At 31.8% G+C, this 23,191-nt stretch overlaps 1 protein-coding gene across 1 annotated transcript in view; it reads left to right on the top strand.

Moving 5' to 3' along the window:
• CaMKII (Calcium/calmodulin-dependent protein kinase II) overlaps positions 1 to 23,191 on the top strand; it is an 82,021-nt gene that overhangs the window by 15,302 nt on the left and 43,528 nt on the right. The window contains exons 4-9 of the mRNA XM_018551333.1: positions 13,492 to 13,546; positions 15,234 to 15,372; positions 15,833 to 15,935; positions 19,359 to 19,537; positions 19,762 to 19,884; positions 20,376 to 20,459. Coding sequence (XP_018406835.1) covers positions 13,492 to 13,546; positions 15,234 to 15,372; positions 15,833 to 15,935; positions 19,359 to 19,537; positions 19,762 to 19,884; positions 20,376 to 20,459 — 683 coding nt within the window. The remainder of the gene's footprint in view (positions 1 to 13,491; positions 13,547 to 15,233; positions 15,373 to 15,832; positions 15,936 to 19,358; positions 19,538 to 19,761; positions 19,885 to 20,375; positions 20,460 to 23,191) is intronic.

The following is a 23,191-nucleotide window of genomic DNA, read 5'->3' on the forward strand; positions in this document are numbered from 1 at the left end:
TCAACAATTTTTAAGAGTATATCTCGGAAACCGTTGGTCCAATCGCTTTGAGCCCTGATACTTTTCGACAGAACTCGCCGAGAACTGTCCAGAACTCCAATCAGAACTACTCAGTACTCCCAAAAAATTTTCCGACGTGGGACTTGGAAAAAAATTTGAAGTAAAAATTTTTTGGAAGTACCGAGTAGTTCTGATCGGAGTTCTGGACAGTTCTCGGCGAGTTCTGTCGAAAAGTATCAGGGCTCAAAGCGATTGGACCAATGGTTTCCGAGATATACTCTAAAAATTGTTGATCTTCCGACAAATGTCGCTGTATCTTGCAAACCGTTGGTCCAATCGCTTTTTCACCTTACAGTTTTCGATAGAACTCGTCGAGTACTATAAGAAACGCTACTCAGAACTACTCGGTACTCTCAAAAAAATTTTCAAAGATTTCCACTATTTTTTTTAAACTTTATTATATTTCAAAAATGTTTTTTATGTATCAAGAACTCTAGGTATTCACAAAATAGTTCTGTTAAGCTGATCAGAACTATGCGACCTTGAATTTCGTTAAAAAGTTAGCACCCCATTGTTAAAAAATTATTAAAAAATGATTATTAAGCGCATATGTCATTAAAAATCATAGAGAACTCTTCGTATCGTCAAAAAGAAGCAGGAATTATCATCAGAACTATTGTATCTAAAAATTAATTTTTCAAAAATTTTTAATTTTTTTTTTATTCGAAAATTTTTTTTACATATCAGGAACTCTAGGCAATCGCAAATTGAAGCTATTAAGCCGCTCAGAACTTTTCCACCTCGAAATTCGATAAAAAGTTAGCACCCCATTTTTAAAAAATGTAAAAAAAATGTTTATTGAGCGGAACTCTTGTTATTAACTATAGGGAACTCTTCGTCTCGTCAAAAGGAAGTGGGAATTCTAATCAGAACTCCTGAGTACTATAGTTGGGGTGCTAACTTAACATACCCAACTGTAAGAGTCGTATATATAGACTATCCGTGTTTTTTTGAGAGTTAATGCCTTTGTTTTGCTTTTTAATGTGTAACATCTCTAAGAGAATTCTTTTATGATAATTCGTTTCAATATCTAAAATTAAGGCTTCTTCCCAATCAAAATCGTGATTATAATTGAATCTGTGGTCAGAAATGACGGAGAGTCTAGCTAGAAGAATTCTGTTTAATATTATTTCTATGTTCATTTATACGAGTTTTGAGTTGTCTTTTTGTTTGTCCCACAAACAATGCTGCTTTATTTGACTACTTTATATTACTTATATTGACGATAATGAATTTCTCAATTTAGATACAATTTTCATATTCACATAAAAACATCAGGAGAATCATTTCTCTTCAAACAAATCATCATACCAGCACAATACCACACCATGTCGCTTTGACCGTAAGATTATACGTTTATCTCATCAACATTAAAATGTCTTTATGAATCGCTGAAGAAGGACCTGTGAGTTTCGAAACGATATTATTTTTATACTTTTAGTAATATGGTAAATTAGAAATTTATTAATTAAAAAATCTTCTTATTACCACTCGATTTAGACCGTTAAAACTTTTACGTTTTCATTTATAAATTTTTATTTATTTATACAATATAATTATAATAATTTATTTATTTAGTTTAAAACCAGATTTCTCTAATTTCTCACTAATTGTAAGTTATACTAAGCGTGATATTTAAGTAGCGTTTCAAAATAGTGTAAAAATTTAAACGCCGTTTCATAGTTGTTCCATTCGTGGATAAACCGTCATTGCACACAATGTTGCATGTATGGTGTGATCTAGATAAAATGTAAATCGCGTTCCGTTCTGTTCGCGCTCGTTTCCATATATTTGATATAATAATGTTGGAAATGCAATTAGTTTCGTATCTCTCGTCATTTTACTTTTGACTCATGAATTACCCTTTGTTTTTATAATAATTTTATTGTGTATATATATATATATGAATTTATAAATACATATATAATATATATATATATTATACATTTATATATAAAATTATTGATGCATCGATTGTTCAGTCGATGTCATTTGATACGCTTTATTGAATTACGCTGATTCTATTATAGTAGCAGCATGATTATATCATCTGGTTTATTCAAATCCTTGTTATTGATTGAACACATGTAGGGCTACGAGAATTATAACGAAAATATGTTATAATTTTAACTTGCTTGAACAATTTGTCTAAAACGACTAACTCATTTTACGTTTACGACTAACTTATTTTACATTTACGACTAACTCATTTTACGTTTTACGACTAACTCATTTTAACTTAAACGGTTATCTAGAATTTTTGCAATTTTGAAATTTTCTAAACAGATTTTAAAGTAACAACTATTATATAATACATAAGTTATTCCATACATTTCTAGAATTCTTCTTTGGTATATCTTATTTCAAAGTTTCGTTGTCTTTTCGTTTTATCATAGATCAAAGTAGAATCACGAATTAGGTTTGGCATGCTCTTGCAACTCGCGGAGGCTTCCGTGTAATTCGATTTTCCGCGGATTACATGACTGGCGTCTCAAGACGTTGAAAAATGTTATACCATTCAATGATAAATTGTATGAAAATGTACTGCATTGTTCTTGCCATCGTAAACTTCAAATTTTTGCACAATAGCATATAAATATTTCTAATTATTATTAATAATGTTGTAAAGAATTTTTTGTTGGTCAAGATTTCCACATAAAATATTAATGTCTTGTATATTTTTTGATGATTCTTGTTTCGGTGCCAAGTTTGATTAGATTCCATTTTTTTCAACAACTTTGGGATTTTCATTGCTAGATCCTGATAACAAAGTTAAGATCTGGTTAAAACGAGGTGAACCTGGAATTAAGTAAAGAACAAAGTTTCGTTGTCTGTTTGTCAAACTTGATCTCGTCGGAATCCTTTAATTTTCAATGTTAAATAACCTCGTGTTACTATGTTGAAGTTTAAATTCTCGTAGAATAAAAGTATAGATTTCAAATTTGCTGAAGAACACGCTGCTAAAGCTCGATGCAGATTTTACACACATTTGTGTATAATATCTTTTCCCTGTAATACCTGTTATATATTTTATATTTTATCTCTCCCATCACACATCACTTCACATTATATATACCGTGTGTCGAAAGGTTAAATTTATAAATAAATTATAAAACGGTTCGCGCGTATGATACAGCGCAGTATGGCTAATTGATGATTACTTTAGTTAGATGCACGCAAGGACTATCCTAACATAAAAGAAAAGGGAAACAAAAAATATAACTATACCAGTAATCTTTAAGGTCGACGAAAAATCGGTGCGTTTATTTTAGTCGTGCTTTTTATTGTTATTGCATTATTATTGTTGTAAAGTGTACAAAGATTTAGGTATACCGTTTTACATTTACCGTGATATTCTTTTTCACATCACATTTATTAAACATTTTGTTTCATAAACTGATCGACGCGCTTTATCGAATGTTTTTCTATATTTTACACTGATCGAACATATATTCTCATATAATCTAATAAACACGTGCAAATATAGAGATATTACGATACCAGTGTAGACGACCTTGATTAATTCAATGCAGTTCTATTATCTACCCGAAGTAATGATTGCTCTCATTATCGGCGAAAGAGGACGAAAATTTATACTTTATTGGTTTCTTATTATGTGTCTAGTCTTGTAAATGTGTTTGGCCTGACCTTGTGTGTAAGTAGTTGATTTATATCCGTATGGCAAATACGCAAGAAAATGATCGTTAGAAAACTTACCGTTAATGAAAGTATATCGATTTCACGTATAGCGTTAATAATGCACCGTTAATAGTACTTGTAATAATGAAAATATACCAGCACGGACAGAATGTAAGTGCAAAAATTAACAGAAACCGTTTTCTGCACGATTAATTTTATTTAAAGTCAAATTAAAAAAATTGCCACAGGTACTTTTAATGATATTGTGATTATGTTGTAGTATACATACATACTACATATTATAGAATTGCGAATTTTTTTTAATTCACAGAGAAAAGTCTATTTAAATTAAACAAATGCATTGGAATAGTCCAACCAAATGTATGTTTAAATTAAAAATTTGTGATTATTTTCATTAAAACTAAATGTTGTTGACTAAACAAAATATGTTTTATTTAAAATTAGATTTGTTTCAATGAAACAAATGTAAATTGAACTCTCGAGTCCGAACGAATCTTTTTCTCTGTGAAGAAATTCTTGCCAACTTCAATAAAGCACTGCACTGTGAGTATAATTTGTTAAATTATTTTAATTACTTTTTATTGTTTAATACCGTGCGATTAGTGTAGTTCGGAAACTCCATCTTTGTGCCGCCGTACCTCTTTGAACCTTGACCTTTTCAATGTCTTTAGTTCATTAAGCGACCTCTCCGATCACGCGTATCTCCGATTGAAAGTCACGGTGTGAATTACAGTCGACTGATTTACCTTCAACAGTCCTCGAGCTAAATTGAACGTCCAGCAAATAAATGCTTGATTTCGACGGCAAGCGCGTCGATAATTACTGACGCCTCTCTCATTCCCTCGTAAGTTCGCTGAAACCTACTTCAATGGCCGTGCTGCTAATTGATATAAATGCGACTCGGCGCGCCGATTACAGCGTGCAAACTTCCACTTACAATTAAACGCGATACACGTCTTCATTTTCGTAGCAACTCCTTCACCAAACCTGAAAATCTAACACCATTAAATGATTAAAAGGAAATACAAAGTAGTATATTTATGCGCTGATGACTCCGATACTTTTTATAACTCAATGATTACTTTGTCGTCAGTCTTTTTCTTTTAAATCGAATCGATAATAGAGACGATAGTGGAAGGAACACTTAAAAGAAATTTGATGTAGGTGTTTCTTGTTATAGGAACTTTTACATCCAATATTTTTGTAGAATATACAAAAACAAATTCGATGATGCGAGATGCAAAATTGTTAAATAAGGAAATGTAAACATTTCGTATATTTCTGAATTTGCAGATTGATTTTATCCAAATAAAAGTTTCGTTGGAAAAAAAATGTGTTCTACATTTTTAGTTCTTTTTCTATTGGAGATTTTTCTTTTTATTTTCCATCAAAATATATGCAATATGTATTAGTTTCACAAAGATAATCATATATGTATAAAAATTTAAATTCTTAACAACAGTATATAGAGAATGAGTCGTTACAATACATTTGGTACTCGATCGAAATGGAGTGTGTGCGAGCTAAGGTATCGTTAAATTTATTCCCTGCCAAAATTCTAATGGTCGTAAAGCATTTTCAATTTCGTCTACTTCGTTCTTCGAGGAGGTAATGAGAAGTGTGCGACACTTATACCTTTATATATGACACACGTGACTGCGACCTTGAGCCAATAAGTTCGCACCGATGTGTTGCCGTACCTAGGAATTATGCGCACACAAACTGGACACAAGCCAATCGGCTGCGCGTGATTCCGAGGAAAATTTTTGGCGCCCGTGCGTTTTTCCGCGGATCCGTGTCGGATTGCTCCCGGTTGATCCCGGTGAATACACTCGAATCGTGAAGATTTTCGTACCACGTTCACTAACAACAGGTGTCCCTGTGCGACCAAATCGAGTTGAAACACGAATGTTTGTTCTCACGCGAAACAATTTAACGGATCCTTTGCTGTTGTGTGTAAACTTTTTTGTGTAATTTTTATCGAAACAATCTTTATCAAATAGTGATTTTAATAAAGAAGTGCTTCGAAGTACGCGAAAGTATTTTTTACCAAGTATTTTTGTTTTAAATACGTACTCTGTGTAAAATTAAAAGCACGACAGAAATGCTTCTGGTCTTCACTCTTTTTGCAGATAATTCTGGATTTAACATTATTACTCCTGATAATCTAACGAAAATAATGTTTTTATTAATTGAATAGGTATAGGTTATGCATTAGATTACCACATTGTGCTTGCATTTTTCCATCCGTTACGGTAAAAATGTATGAAGAGACTCGAATGGTTGAACCTCTCTCTCTCTCTTTCATCTCTTTTATCCATTCCTAAACGGATTTCGTTGATTGAAGTAAGAGTTCTCTATAGCACAGGAGATTACAGTACATTGTAACAATGACTTCAATCGGTACTGTTGACATTATATCGACAATTCCAGCCGAAAGTGATGTGATTTATCTTTCTACTGGCGTAGTCAGTGGCGAAAATCACGCTCCGCCGCGGATCATCGCCGCTGCGGGCGGTCCGTTTGTCGACCTTTATCACTGACAACGCGGTTATTATGCTATCGTGAGCTTTATGCGATATACGATGATGTTTAGTGCGATTAGGGAAAATGTAATATGAATATTTCCCTGTATCAGGTTGTTTCGTATAATAAAAAAAAATAAAGTACTAGAATTCTGACAAAATGTGGATGCCAGTAAAGAAGCAGCTGTGAAATTTTTTTTATTAAATTTTTTTATGAACAACGAGAAATTGGACGCCCAGCATATAGGTATCCATTAGTATAATCGAAGTAACAATTTAATTAGTTGGATCTAAAGGTAAGGAATCACATTCGATTGCTTAGTAAGCGGTTTTACTACTGGATGCGTTCGATAGATATATATAAGGGAGATATATATAAAACATAGCTTTCTGCACCTACTTGATGTCCAAAATCATCGGGTTTATAACTTTGTAAAAAAATATCAGAACTGCTTTTTACATTGGGCCCCCACATTTTGTCATTAGAACTGCTATTTTATATGTGTATATGTTATGAATTTTTCTCTTTTATTATTATATCTAAACAGAATAATCTGTATTTCACAATTCTTATTATTATACTTTCTTTATACACTCATTCATGATTTAAAGTTTCACCTTTATTAAATCTAAATATTTATTTTGTATTCTCTTATTTCCCTTAATATCTATATACTGTTATCTGTATACTGTAGTAAATTTGGTCCCACAACAACGGACGATTTGGCAAAATAGCCGGTTAAACTTCGCAAAAATCGCGCATGTGATTTTGTGATAAATGTTGATTTTCGAGATGTATGTAACGCAGGATCTAAAAACAGACGAATGGCAATGTGCTCTCGTATTTCGTGCCGTCTTATTGTCCTTGCTGCATCTTGGAAAGTCTCTCTAAGCGAGACACAAAAGCGCACGAGGAAGAGAATGCGGATCAATACTCAGCATCTAGTCGAACTCCATACGAGAGCACAGCGGCAATTTGCTTCTGTCGATTTTATCTCTCATTTTACGTCTCGTATCTAGTCTGCTTGATTATCACTGTGTCTGCACTCTCTTAATTGTTCGACTAAAAATTGTCGAAAGTAATGAAAGCTTTTGCCAGCGACACGTTTACTATCGGCTTCCATTAGGATATTTCAGTATTTTTTATGTGACATCACACAATTTTTTGCAAATTCCCTCTCCCATTATTAAATTGACTTAAATAATGTCTGTTGGTATCTGCTTTTTTTTTTTTTTTTTTAATATTTAACGTCAATAAGATGAAGTAATTTGAATATTTTACGTTGATGTTAAATTATGTTACATAACGTTTGTAAATTGTGTACTGAAGTGATCAACGTTTATTGAAGGCGATATAATAAATGACAATGCAATAATTCGTATCTCGTTTATTCGTAAAAATAGATCTGTTATACATACACATATATCTAAGCGGAAGAGAATTTATTACGTCGTTTAATCCTTTATACGACAGAAAACCGATGACGGTTTAGACAAGGTAATTGACAAAAGATTATGAGAATAGAGAAATATAAAGTGAACTGGTTTTGTATTAGCGAAATTTTATTATAAATGTTTTTTTTTTTTTTAATTTAGTATTTGATACTGACCATTTTGTTTGAAACTTAATTTCCAACATATTTAATATCAAAGACCGCAAAATCGCTATAAATTAAATATTCGTTTTCTTATCTTGTCATATAAAAGTTGGTTTCAAGTATTTTATTTTATTGGAAAAATATTTGATTTCCACTTAATTTTTAAAAGATATTTCGTATATATAATAAAAGTAATTAAAATTTGCTAAATAAAATTTTTGTGTTTTTTACTTAATTTTGAAGATTTAGATATTTAATATCAATAAGTACAGAATTATTGCAAAAAAAATGATATTCTAGTCATCATTTGGTCTTCACGTTTTGTTTAACAAATTAGGATGATATGTACAAGTAGGAACATGACAATCAAATAACATCGCATTAACTTTGACATTGCGATAACATGAAATATTAAAGTTTATTAGACTGGTCGGTCGCTACCATCAGAGCTCCAATGTTTCCATAATTTATAAAAATCAGTATGATCAACGATGTTAGTATTTCTTTTATTTAATAGCTTCATTTGATGAAACTGGACCTAGTTGACGCGATGAATCGTTTTTCGTGACACGAAGTGTGTAATAAAACGGCATAAAACGGGAAATCCACGTTTATGAGTCAACAAGTGATACACATCGATCCAGCTTGTCAGTCAAACTCCTTTCATACCTTACTCTAGTTTTTCTTTCCTCTGACTCATTGTTTCTATCCTCCCTCCTCTTTCTTTCTCTTCAAACTTTCGTGCAATACTCATGAATACCATTGCACGCGTATATTGTCACGAAAGGAAACATTGTGAAACAAGATAATTATTTGCAAATAACCCTTTCGCGAGCTTGTTTTTATAATTTCAGCCATAAATATAGTAGATAAATGCTGCCATTATCTATTTATAATACACCCATATCTAAAAGTTTGACAGCAAAAAGAATATAATAAGTAAAAATAATCTTTTTCCGAATTTAGAAAAATTTGTTATAAAATAGAAGTAGGAGAGTACAATACTGTGTGTACACATGTACGATAATGCGTACACATATATATAGAATAATACAGTTCACTTTTTTGTATTAACAAAATATAATACAATATATCTTTGCGAGGTTAATTTAACCAAAGTCTACACTTGATAAACATCTAGATAATCCATCCTCGAGATATATTTGATGATTTATCTATGTAGATGGGCAGTGATTTTAGAGATCAATTGGTCCTTGTGCAAGTTAAGGCTAACTTAAGTGCAGAGATATTGCTCGATCAATTATCCTTGGAATAGTTTGCTGGATAACAAGGTTTCCGTGTGTCGAAGATGGCTTGATAATCGTCTTATCACTTTAATGGATTATCAGAAGCGTCCTTCTAGTAATGTATTTTGGCAGGGCAATGTTCTTTTGTAGTTTGTACATTTATATATGGTATACACATCTGACATGCCTTAAAAAGAGAGGAGAAAGTACATTTAAAAAAATAATGTAAATTCTTTATAAAACTTTTTTAATTTAATTTTGATTTTTTTTAAATTTATTCGTTTGAAAAAAACTTTATGAATTTTCTTTTTTATTTAATAATACTTAATATTTAATACTTTTTGTCGTTTTTAGAAGGGTTTGTACTTGCAAATGTAATCACAGTGGGAATATTAGCACCGCACACATAGCTACATCGAGGTGTGGCTTTGAGGATCGATACTTGTGTTAGTTCTCTCTCTTTCTCCCTTTCTCCTTTTCTCTTCCTTTCTCTCCCTTTCTCCCTTTTCTCTCTTTCTCTTCTTTCCTTTTCCTTCTCTTTTACTATCGTTATTGTACCATTATTTTTTTTCCATTACCGCTGCATTAAAGAAAGTCACGCATATTTATGTAATATTCTATTTTTCAAAATGATTACAGCTTCTTTAAGTAGAAAATTATTAATGAATTTTTCCAAACTTTATCTTTAAATCTTCCTTTCTAGAAGGTTGTAAAATGTTTTTATAAAAAAGTAAAGTTTATTTCCTCCGTAAATAAAAACTCATCAATAATGTTCGCTTTAATATTTGAATTCGTTTTTCTGGTTATATCTTGTTAAATCGAAGGAGGGATCATAGAGTGAAAAGGTGGATTTCGGTCCTCTTTTCTTCAATTCTCTCTTATAGTCCTACGAATCATTTGAAAAGGCTGCAGACGGAAAGGTATATTCATATAAACTTAGAACACACAGTACTTCGACTCGCAGCCCGCAATCAATATTGAAATACTATAACTTGAATCGATGGAAAATATTTATTTGCAAATTAAACGCGAAATTGGATATGAGTTTGTGAAAAATATATATATGAAAATAACTATAAAAAGAAATTGGTAATAGAGAATTATAAGCAAAATGGTATAATATTGTTTTATGTACACAATTGGAAGTATTATGCAATTAAAGTATAATTTATTTATAATTAAAGAGTAAAACTTAATGACTATTATTATGTAAAGCAGTTTAAAAATTGTTTCTTTTTTAATTAGTAAAGACTTATAGGTATATATATCCTTTTCCTGACATACTTTGATAATGCTTATTTTAGTTTCTTCTTTTATCTCGGATTTCTGTTTAGGTTTTACTGAATCGAACGCAGTATAAAAAATAAAATAAAATAAAATATGAGCCCGATTCATTATTGATTATTCTAAAAATAAAAAGTGCGAGGGGAAAGTGTAAAATTATAATCAACACAAACTTTGAGAACTTGAATATGTTCTAACTGTTTATTTAATATTAATTAAGTTTATCACTTGTTTATATATTCTTATGAAATTTGTTTCCTTTTTTGTCGCTGATAAATATATGTAAAATTTATAACAATACATACACAAAATATCACGTATTTTAGATTACACCAGTTAGTCTTAATACGAGTATATTGATATGCATCTTCTAATTTGTTCATTTTTTTTTATTTATTAGAACTCTTACCCTGAAATTTATTTTACGTTTCATCTTATGCATGAATGCTTGTCAGATACAATGAAACTTTAAGACGCGAATCCATCATTAATGTCAATCATATTAAAAAAATCGATTGAGGATCAAGAGGAATGAGTAATGGTGTTGTCCATTAATATGATTCCCATCTCATCTACATCATTTTAGTTAAATTTTCTTTATTCGTTAATATGGACGGACACTGATAACAGTCGTTGTTGGAAATACTGGTTTTCGTTTACTTTGCGAGATTTTATGTCAAAGCGAGTTATCGTATTAACACTGCACGTTAACGTGAAATAATACTTCTGTCAGGAAAACTTTTGCTCTCATTATGGCGGTATAGCAACCCAGTTCGTTGATCGATCTCGAAATAGGTACGCATAGAGGACAGCGCATTGCGGCGAAAATGCTGCCGGATAGGTACATAAGACAAATCAAAGTATATTTTAGCGAAGAATAGAGCACATGGAATTTTCCTAAAATAAGTACTTCACAAATAGTAATATTTTATTTCTATTACATTTTGAATTATCTATTAGAATTATTATATATTGCTGAGTAAGTAGGAAAACGTAAGTTAAAATATCAATAAATTGGAAATTTAATTATTTGACTAAATCGTTTTTCTCAACAGGCATCATAAATGTCTTACAATTAAAAAAAGTTTGAGAGTTTCAAGTTTTATATACAAGAGTAGAGATTGAAATTTTATTTTTGCTTAGCATGTTGTTTGTTGCTATGCAAAAAGATACGTCTTGTGTTTACTTGAACCGCGCCGGCAACTTTTGTAACAAAGAAAACTTGTGTATTCATTAAGAAGTCGGATTATCTTGACATTTAGCGCGTAAAATAGCGCCTTGGCATCGTGGAAGGTTTCTTCGTGTCATCCGACAGATATTAATTGAGAATAATTCTTGTTGTTGTTGTATAACGAATGCAAAGAAAAGCGTGTCATTATATGCGTCGTTATATGAGTCATTAAATGACATAGTATTTTTCACGTATAAAAGAATAGGCTATGTCTTCATTTGACTCTGATTAAGCTCAAAGCGGACCCAAATTGCTACTCTCGGATTAAAAGAGCGAGAAAAGTGTTCTTTCTCATTGACTTTAATATTACATGTAGTAATCATAGTAAGTGTTGTTTAAACATTATATAAACGATATTCTCTCGTATTCGAAAATCGATCTCTGTTTTGCAGTCTTCAACTTGTTCAATATCCGTGTAGAAAACTATTGCGCGACCTAAATTTACTATATGATTCGGGGTTCTGTAATTTTAATTTGCCCCCCCCTCCCCCCATATTACGAAATTGATTACTCGCTCTCTTCTATTTTATAAATCTTTAACTGAAATATATTTTCTATACATTTAATAAAGAATTAATTAAAATAATGAATTAACGATATTAGTTGCAAAATAATTTTTTATTTTCGTGTTTTTAATGTGCGTAGCGATAAAATTTGATGTTAAAATAAGAATATGGTAGGATATCTTAAACATAATTGATAAATACATTTCTTTGTCAATTACAGATAATTTATCTTACTTGTCAATTACTACCTTTACTATGCGCAATTTCATTATTCACAACTTAATTGCATTTTATTCATGATAATCGTCTCATAATAAGTGGCACTAATCTTTATATTCTTGAACATCGTTGAATCGAGTGGAGTTGAATCTAGTCGCTATGAATCGAGCGCAATTGCTAGCCTAGCGTTGTGCGGACTGTTAGGCAAGTTAATTGACGACAATCGTTCTTCAAGAAGGCGTCAGTTTGCTCGACGATTGTTCAATAACAGTAAAGAGAATAATATAAGATAATGGCGTCACGTTTCTGTTTGATGATACTGGACTCAATGATTTCGGATATCACCAGCATGTAGTATTGACTGTCACGTTCATGAAATCTATATAACTTGTTAGGAATTGTCATTAAACTTATGGCGCACGCAAACTTGCGGAATTTAAACAGAGAAAGCTGCAACTTGTTAGAAATTGTCATTAAGCTTACGGCACGCAAACTCAATGTTTAATGATATTGTCCTCCGGATTTAACGATTTCGGATATTCCGGCATGTGGCATCGATTATCACGTTCGTGAAACCTACAACTTGTTAGGAATTGTCATCGAGCTTATGGCACGCAAACTCGTGAAATTTAAACGGAGTAAGCTTCACGATTATATGCACTCCGGTGTCATCGATAATCGCAATCTCGATCAGCATGCATTTTCTAATTGTGGAAAGTTTAATCGGATATACGCAATGCGGTAGTTCAAAATTTGTGCTGATGCAAGATCTAAATATGTTAAAATATATTATGAATAAAAGGAGGGAGGGAGGGAGAGAGAGAGAGAGAGAGAGAGAGAGAGAGAGAGAGAGAGAAAAAATAAGTAAATAAAACATGAAATAAAAATAGACAATAGAATTATACATAATTATATTTAAAATGTAAATACTTTTTTAAAATCTCATTCGTTAAATAAATCTTATTTGATTTTTAACAAATATAAAATCATGCTAAATAAAAAAAAGCATAAAGTAGATTCTAAAGAATGGAACAGCTTATATAACACATTTCGTTCTTTTGGTCCTTTGCAGGATACGCCTAAATATAGGAATCACTTAAAATACAAAATTTTAATAAGTACTTACGCAAACTTGACGTCTTGTCATCCTCTCTGTTACAGTGAGATTACATGACAGTATACAAGAGGAGAATTTCCATTATCTTGTCTTTGATCTGTAAGTACACCAAATTGTTGTATCTAGCTATTAAATCTAATTAAACTCTTTTATACATCTCTTTTGTGCGTGTGTGTTCTCTTTGATATGTTTATAAATTGATTGTTCTCTATAAAGCTCGAATGGTAGTAATTGAAATCTCGAATGATTATAATGACAATGCACAATTTATACAATTTATTTTAATAACATTTTTAACATTTAACATTTTTATCACTTTTGTATCACTTGCCGTTAAATGGTTAACCATTTGTATGTAAATTATGTATGTGTGTCTCTATCTGATACGTAACGAGAAGAAAATATTGTAATTGGCATTATTTGTTTGTGAAAAATTACAATTATTATTTCATTTGTATGTGGGAAGATGAAATATTTAAACAACAAAGATAGATAAAGGTATATAAGAGTCAAATACAAAATTATAGACAAGTCATAACATGATAATCCTTTAATTACAGAATCAAATAAAATATATATAAAATATTATCATCAAATTTCTAAACAAGATGAAATATTGTTATTTTTTAAAACACATAGTAATTCTAAAATTTATTATTTTTCCAAAAGAAAAGGAACGAGAATTTATATAACTATCTCTTTATTTAAAAAATTTTACATTTTCCATCCACATAATTATGGTGGGAGTACTCGATACGATTGAGCTAACAATAGACGTGATTCTCGAGTCATTGGTTCGTATTCAGAATGCGCTTGTAACAATGTTAACGCGCATTTAGCATACAATTTACATTACATATGCCATGGAGTTTCGGAAATAAAAGCGCGTATTTATCGATCAAAGCGCGTTCCGAATATGGGCCATCACGTTCATCTATTAGTCTCGATTCCACTAACAGGCTCCTAGCAGCAACGAACGACAGCGAGGCAATTTGTGAACTCTAATTGCATCAAGTAGATACCAATCTGTGGCCTTTTAAAATCGTCGGCGATCTACGCACGAATCGAGAAAGTATCGCGCCTAATTTAATTTCTGCACTAGAATACGTGACTACTCCCGTTCTTATATTTGTAACGTTAATTTATCGTATACCATAAATCTCGTATTTTTCTTTTTGCCATGTGGCAACTATATGACTTTGCTACTTTGCCACGTCGCCGATTAATCTACACGTTACAAAGGATTTTATTTCATCCCGTTTGTCTTTTGCTCAACTTTTTTTTACCAAGGCACGCCATTTTTCAGTTTCGTCTACTGAATTTTTAATATTTAAGCAGTTAATTACTTTTAATTCTACGCACACATTCAGGATATACGGCGTATTTTAATTTTTAATGCAGAACTTTTCTTTCATCTGTCATATGTCATGTATAATTTTTTCTTGTAAATTTTCTTTATCGTTCAGCTGTTATGTAGGCCTGTCGTATTTTAATGTAGGTAATAAATATAGCTACATATGCAGTAGTTGTCTTTAAATACTAATCAATGAGATTTTACGTGTATAATGTTGTAGGAGATATCTTGCTATATCTCGTATTTTTTGCACAACAAATACGAATACAAGCGGTATTGCGAGAACACGCTTACGTTATATGAAGCATTTACGAAAATTCACGCTACTTTTATTTTTCCGGGGTTAAACGTCCCGCTACTTGACGATATTGCTTTACCACGCGATCTCGCGACGCGCTCGCGAAATGGAATTGAAACGTAAAACGCTTACAGAGTCACCGGCGGAGAACTGTTCGAGGACATCGTCGCCCGGGAATTCTACAGCGAGGCGGACGCCTCGCACTGTATTCAACAAATCCTGGAAAGCGTTCACCACTGCCACCATAACGGAGTTGTGCACCGGGATCTGAAAGTACGTAGAGAAAAAGGGTCGAGTTTGTTGAGCGTACTGCGCGTTTGACGTTGAAATACAGCGAGCGAACGCCTGCAGCGCGGTTTATCCTTCTACAATGCACTTCCGTCCAATGCTTCATCTGCCTTTCGCGATTTCTATGGGATATTCCGGAAACTCTAATATGTACAATAATAATAGAAGACGGTATTTTTCATCGTGTTCTCGATCAGAGCTTAAAATTCGCTAACATTATCGATTTTCAGAACTCAGTAATTCCGTAATTTAGAGTCACATTTTCTATTAATTCCGATGAGAGGACGTATACTTTCCGTCTATTTTAATGTCAATGAAATCATACGGAATGTTTTTGAATCTTACTCGAGTGTCAGTCGAAATTTTGGTTAAAGAGTTAATGAATATCGACTCGATATCGAGCATTTAACGATGTCGACGGATCTGTTGCCATTTTCTGTTGCAGCCCGAAAATTTACTCCTCGCGAGCAAGGCGAAAGGCGCGGCTGTGAAATTAGCGGATTTTGGTCTGGCGATCGAGGTGCAGGGTGAAGCGCAGGCATGGTATGGTAAGTTGACTTTGCTTTTTTTGGTAAATTATAATTCGCTGAAATTTGTAATACTTAGTTAGACTTTGTCTTGACGCGTCGGTCTAATTCTAACGATGATCCAAGCGACCGAGCCATGCTAATTTGCGGGAATCTTTATAAGAAGTTTCTCGTATAGGAAGAAAAACATGCGTCATTTCACAATTCTTTCGTGATATTTAACTTCTGTTTAATAACGCGAATGTTCCATCTTTTTTCCTCGCAATCGGACAGGGGCCATTATAAAGATTAATAGCGAGAATTAAAATTGTGCAAATTTGAGAAAGATTAGCGTTAGTCACAAAAAGTCAGAACAGAGATATAAAAAAGTGACACATTGCGTTGAAATTTTCAGCGTGATTAAGAGATCAAACTACTAGGTCATTAAGTACGAAATGTCCGTTTTTCGTATTATTATTAATAATAGCCGTAAAAATTGAACGAAATTTAAATTAAAGAAAAGAATTTTAAAGCTTAAAATCTCTATTTTCAAAAGCCCGCTATGTTTTTTGAGTTTCAGCGACTTTAGTAATTTTTATATGTAAAACTATAAGCAGGATAAAATGAAATGTTTTTGTTATTTTGTGGGCTTGTCATGTGTTAAAAAAAATTTGTAAAAATATTCGACTTTCTAACATAAAAGCTCAAACTTTCCCTACAAAATCATTTTTTAAAATTGTTGCTAAGATTTTTTGTTACTGAGTTATCGTGGATTAAATGAAAAAAGCATTTCGACTTTAGTTACTCATAACTCCGTTAAAAATCGTCGTAACGCAATATAAAAAACAGATTCTCGAAGCTGAAATTTTGCTTTATATCGAATAGTATAATAATAATATAATAATAAATACTGTGTCACATTTTTTTAAAAAATGTGTAGACATTTCGTATTAACAATAATATGAAAAATTGACATTGGATACTCAATGACCTAATATTTCTCTCTTTAATATAAGCAAAATGATAGGATTCGCGAAATATCATTGCTCAAGTTGCGAACTTATCCGATACTATAATTTACAAGTGAAACATAGAGTTGCCCTTCTACGTAGTCTTCATTCAAATATCATCGCTATACAGTTGTAACTTGCATCTATATTTTCTTCGTATCGTATAACATATTATTTTCTTATGGTATGAAACACATTAGTATTAGCGTAATGCAAGAAATGTCAATGATATCGAAAAATTATTGCAAACTTATTCTAATAGAAGTACTATTATTTAGATTTTTTCATTAAAAAAGAATTTTAGAGAAAACTTTATATTTCTTTCTAGAAATAGAATTTCTTTTCTTCTCATATTTTTCTTTATTATTTTATTTCTTCTTTACTCGTTTTTATTTTACATATTTTCTTCGAGTATGTTTTTATATAAGTGTATTAACATTTGCTCGAGGGAGGAAAGTGAAAAAAATATTGACTGATGGCAGCCTTATCGTTAAAATATATATTTCGGGGAATTTCAGCAGATTTCATTTTTAAATCGTAAATCCATTGTTCTTATGAACTATTTCGCTGTTGACAGCACCTTCTGTGCGAGGCGTGAACTTGAATCTTTCTGTCTACTTTGTGCCTTGTCCATTTGATTTACATACATTGTGCACTCAAATGTCTATACGAGCCGGCATATTTGCGTGCCAGCCAGCTGGCTACTCGTTTTGTTCTTATTTATGCAAAAATACGCGTGGGGAACGTTTTCCGATAGCACGTTGAATTCTTCCGCGCATGCAGGCACTGCCATAAAGAAACTTCTGCTTGATTTTACATTCCTTATTGAATTCGAAGACAATCTTGCGGGAAATTTTTGTCTCAAACGTTTATTTACCGTGTGTAGCTTCTGTGATATTTTTAATGTCAAATATCTTAACTATATATAATATTCACTTAAATTCATATTAACGGTTACAAGATTTAATTGCATTGAGATTGTTTTGCCGATTTGTTGAGAATGCTTGAAATTTTTATTTTCTTATTTAAAAAAAATCACAAAATTATATACAAGCTTTTTGAGACACTTTGTGTAATATATTATCCTAATAGATCAGATATACAATTTTGTATCCCAGGAATACTTTTTTACTTTTTATCTTTATCGCCGCAATTGATTTCTTTCTTTATATGATACTGTAAAAGCATGCACTATACATTCGTCAAATCTATGTCAAAAATGAATATTATTCCACGTACATGGAAATTATATAGCCTGAGCGAGGCAATTAAAATGCAAAAGAGTAAAAGACGCCAAAATGGATAGTTTAATTGAAATACATTGAAATACATTACAATTGAAATACATTGTTCGAAAAATCAATATTTACTCAATTGCAGTTTTGCACAGAGCGAGTGCTTATTGGCTAAATGAAATAAATAATCACATGATGATTAAAATGTTCAGTCCAAAGGAAATGTGTTACTAGTTCTTGCAAGCAGATTTCTCTGTACACTTGTAATTATGACGGCATCCGTAACTGTATTATTTGTTTTTCGAGAAATTTACTATGTTTGCGGAAACATTTTTAGCGAATGGTTAGCAAAATACGTTGAGCCGAAGAGTCCAACGTGATCGTTGGCAGAATATTTTCGAGGGCAACCATAAACGATTTAATTGCTCAGTTGTGTTGCTTTCGCTGCGTCAAAGCACGACTGCGCTCTGACTACAATCATAACGGTTGTACAACGGCCATGTATGCTTATTGAAAATTAATTACACGTGGTAAAACGCGATAAAATCGCCAATGTAAAATTTAAAAAATACTGACCGAGCTCTCACGAAGCACGTGATTGCCCCAGTTTTTCGCGTATTATTAATAGCAAAAATTTTATCGCCCTTTTATATTTTTATTTTCACTATTGTTATTTAGATAGTTTTTAATACATTGTCTGAAGGAATAAATTTTGCATGATTCAAAATAAATATTTATTAACTTTTATAGTCACTTGTGAAATAAACCTAATATCTAATCAACGATTAGCGTAAAAATCTGTAATTTATGTTATTAAATTACTATACCTCGCGTAGAGATGCTTTTTCTGACCAATTATAGTGGTTATTAGTTTATTGCGCAAATTGTTTATAAATACATATTATATTTTAATGAAAACTGATACACAACAGCATGCATCGCCATCGATTATCTATAAAAATTACTAATATTTTATAAAAATGTCAATTTTACTTTAAAATTTTCCAACTAATTTATTAATAAATCAACAATCACACAAAAACGTAATAAAAGTTTGCGAGCGACTGTCGTGTTTGCTTTCTGAATGAGGGAAATTAATTGAAGCAATGAGTGATAATACTCGGAACGTGATTTCGCGCACGTAAAGCCTTGATCCCTTCGATCTTACGGCGTGGGTCGTGTCCTTCAAACGGGAATGAACCTAAATGATTCATAAAAAGGTTTCGCTGGAACGCCCGGCTATCTCAGTCCGGAGGTGCTGAAGAAAGAGCCATACGGAAAGCCAGTCGACATATGGGCGTGCGGTGTCATACTGTACATCCTCCTGGTCGGTTATCCACCCTTCTGGGACGAAGATCAGCATCGACTCTATGGGCAAATCAAGGCCGGATCATACGATGTATGTATTATAATGATTTATTCAGTTTTTTTTAGATTTTATATCAACGCAAAACTGAAAGAAAAGCGATACGTTAAAAAAGTAATTTATTGAAGACATTTCTATATGTTAAATTGATTGAAAAGAACGCTTTCTGTCGATTGTTTACATTTACTTGCGTAATTATCTTATTATATTTACATACAGAATTATAACTAACTTCTTTACGTTCGTTTTGTGTATAGTATCCGAGTCCAGAATGGGACACCGTCACGCCGGAAGCCAAGAACCTTATCAATCAGATGCTGACGGTGAATCCAGGAAAGAGGATCACTGCCAGCGAGGCACTGAAGCATCCATGGATCTGCGTAAGTTTATCTTATCAGGGTCAACAATTTCGTTCAAATTTATATTACACGTTTACATAATTCAGAAAGTAACTTAATCATATTAGAAAATATCAGATTATATCATATTAGATTACTATAGCAAAGAGATCTTATTGCACGCGAGTATTGCATTTATATATCTACGTAATATTACGTAATGTATTGTACATCATATCTATATATGCAATTTAATATATTAAAATACGGTAGTTATTTGAATTGGATAGATGAAAAATGTGTACTTATATAGATTGATAAAATAACGAGATATATCTTTTTATGGATAATAGTAACGCAAGTTAAACGAACATAATTTGACATTTTTTTTTTCGTAGCTTGTCTCTTCTTTGCATAAATAGGATTTTATTTTTAACGAAACGTGCGAAACTTAAGATTTAATCTTGGGTAACTCGAATCATTCTCTCTTCGAACGATACCTGATACCGTTTCCTGTTTACTTTGTGTTTCAGCAACGTGAGCGTGTTGCATCTGTGGTGCATAGACAAGAGACCGTGGATTGCTTGAAGAAATTCAATGCAAGGCGCAAGTTAAAGGTGAGTTTTTTTTTCTCAAAAGTTTTGTCCTATGTATATACATTTATTTAACATGATTACCTATCATTGTCTTAAATTTTACTATATTTTTTCGACAACGATTTCGGAATTTTCCATTATAAATTTGTGGTTTGTTATTTAAACGGCTCGGTTATTTCAAAAATCCAGTTACTGCGCAATAAATGAAAATACATTTTTCTATTTGCATGAAACAGTAAAATTTAAAATAAAAATCGAGACTTCATGTATATCACGCGAATTTAACCGTTTAAAAATACAAAATACACTTTATACTCATTCGGACAAACAATCGTTTTGTTATCTTCTATAATTTCACCGTTTCCAATGTTGCATTTGTCTTAATTAGTAGTCGGATTATATTTGATCCGAATAATCGTTAAATTACGAGATAAATGGAAATGGAAATTCGCAAGAGGTTCATTTCGGGAAATGTATGAATATATAGGAATATGGTATATATACGAATACAGGCTTTTATGGGAGTTGTCGAGAGATTTGTCGAAATTTGTTTGATTCGCGATTATCAATTGCTAATTTTATAGTTCACGGAAATGTATGACGGTAATCGCGCCGTAAATTCTCATTCTCGCCGGCCGCAAAATCTCATATATTAGCTCTGGCCATTTACAAATGCAAATTCCATTATGTCCGCTTATCACATTGCGGTCTGGATTGCGTCCGTGCGGAGCTGCGGATGTTAGTAACATCTGTAAAATTAGAACGTCACATGACGCATCGTGGCCGGAGATATAGTAAATTCTTATCAATTCTTTCTTGGGAAACATTATGGAACAAGAAGTTAATTTCGCTAAACATACATTATAACATTTCAAAAAAAATTGCTGAACTTGTTAAAACGTAAATTATATATACGTGAAAAATATCTTGAAGAAAAAGAAGAAATTTTTTTATATATAAATTTTACTTTTTTTAAATAACATACGTAGTTCTGTGCATCGTCTACGTAACTCCTTTTTTTATTGATGATGAATAAGTAATAAAAATTGTAACGTTTTTGACTATTTACGGTCTCAAGATTCTATTATACTAATATTTCAACATTAAAACAATGGACATTTCAAGTGATTTATGATTTATGTAAGGAAGTAATTAAAATGTGAAAAAAAATTAGTACCGAATTTCGAAAATTTTTAAAGCAAAGTGATAAGCTCCTCGATTCGATCAGGAATTAATAATGTCTCCCTACCTAGCCGTTCCTACGGCACTGTTGTTCGACAAGTCACTGACGATTAAACGATGGCACGCATCGAGCAGTACTACTCCACTTGTCGTTGCAATCGCCGCACTCTCGACGCGGTGTACGAGAGCGGAGAGTACCGCTTTCGTATCAGAGCCAAGTGTGTTATAACGTTCGTCCGTCGTTATCGGAATGCGTCGAAAACTTGAGACACGTGCGAGGACACTCTCTCAAAGGATTTGATTGACTGTGAAACTGAGAATGCAAAAATTCCGCGAAACATTGAACGTTTGTAAAGATATGGGAATACGTGAAAAATTCAATTATAATATGTTTTAAGTTTCATTCGATTTCGTTGATTTTATCGAGAATTAGCGTACAAGTGAGCAGTGCGACCTGTAATATTTTTTTTTAAGTACGATTGTAATTCTTGTTTGGATGGTTATATAGTTCATGACATTTACAAATTTTTTTCTAGATACAGAATTTCAGGAACGCGAACTCGTAATAACTTTTTGTGTTACAAATATTTGTTTTAATTCTTTTTTTAAATTCTTGCTATATGTATTTTCTTTTATTGTATTTGTACGTTGAGTTAGAAATTTTGAAGGAGAAAATATATTTCAAATATTTTATTTTAAAAGTTATCGCGCTATTTCAAATTAATTTTAATATCTATAAAAATATTATATATTAATGCAATTATATCTTGATTAAATATGGGTTCATATATCATTTGCTTTTTTAATGTAAAATTACACTTGGTTAACTATAGCAATGTCTATTGAATTTGAATTGAACATTGATTTGTAAGAATTATGTTCTTGTAAGTTACGAGTAGAATTGGATACGCAATTTCGACCTATTTCTTCATGCTTACAGTCTCAATTGAATGATATAATCACGACAATACTCGTATAGTAGTCGTTCAATGCCCGAACAAAGCGCAAAGAAAACGTTTCATTATTTGATATGAACGACGGCGCATGAACGGTTATTAAACGTCCAACAGTAATGGCTCGCAATCGCGATTAAACAACACGTGCGCAAGTCTTATCGTTCATGTGCATGATATTTGAATTGTACTTATGGTTACTGTGGTTAATATGGTAACATACGGTTATATAATTCAATAGCGTTTTTAATATCAGGAACAAAGTATGTTTCTTTGTAAACGGAAAAAAAGGTATTGGCTCTTGCAGAAAGATATACATATTGATGTTTTAATATTAGAAAAATCTCGTTATGATTTATGTTACTTTGATTATATTACACTTTGTGAAAATTTAATTAAATAATTTTTTATGTGTGTATGCGTGTGTGGGTTAAATATTATTTTTTATATAAAATAATGAAGAGATATTAGTAATTACATTTGCAGAAACTGAGCTGTAATTTTCTATATTAAATGGATTTTAATGTTGTTGAAAAACGACGACATTACTATAATGTTTATAAGTATTATATTGTAAGATAATTTTCACGCGTTGAGATGAGAATAATGCGTTTTCAA

Source organism: Cyphomyrmex costatus, unplaced genomic scaffold (assembly GCF_001594065.2).
Source record: "Cyphomyrmex costatus isolate MS0001 unplaced genomic scaffold, Ccosl1.0 scaffold14, whole genome shotgun sequence".
NCBI lineage: Eukaryota > Metazoa > Arthropoda > Insecta > Hymenoptera > Formicidae > Cyphomyrmex > Cyphomyrmex costatus.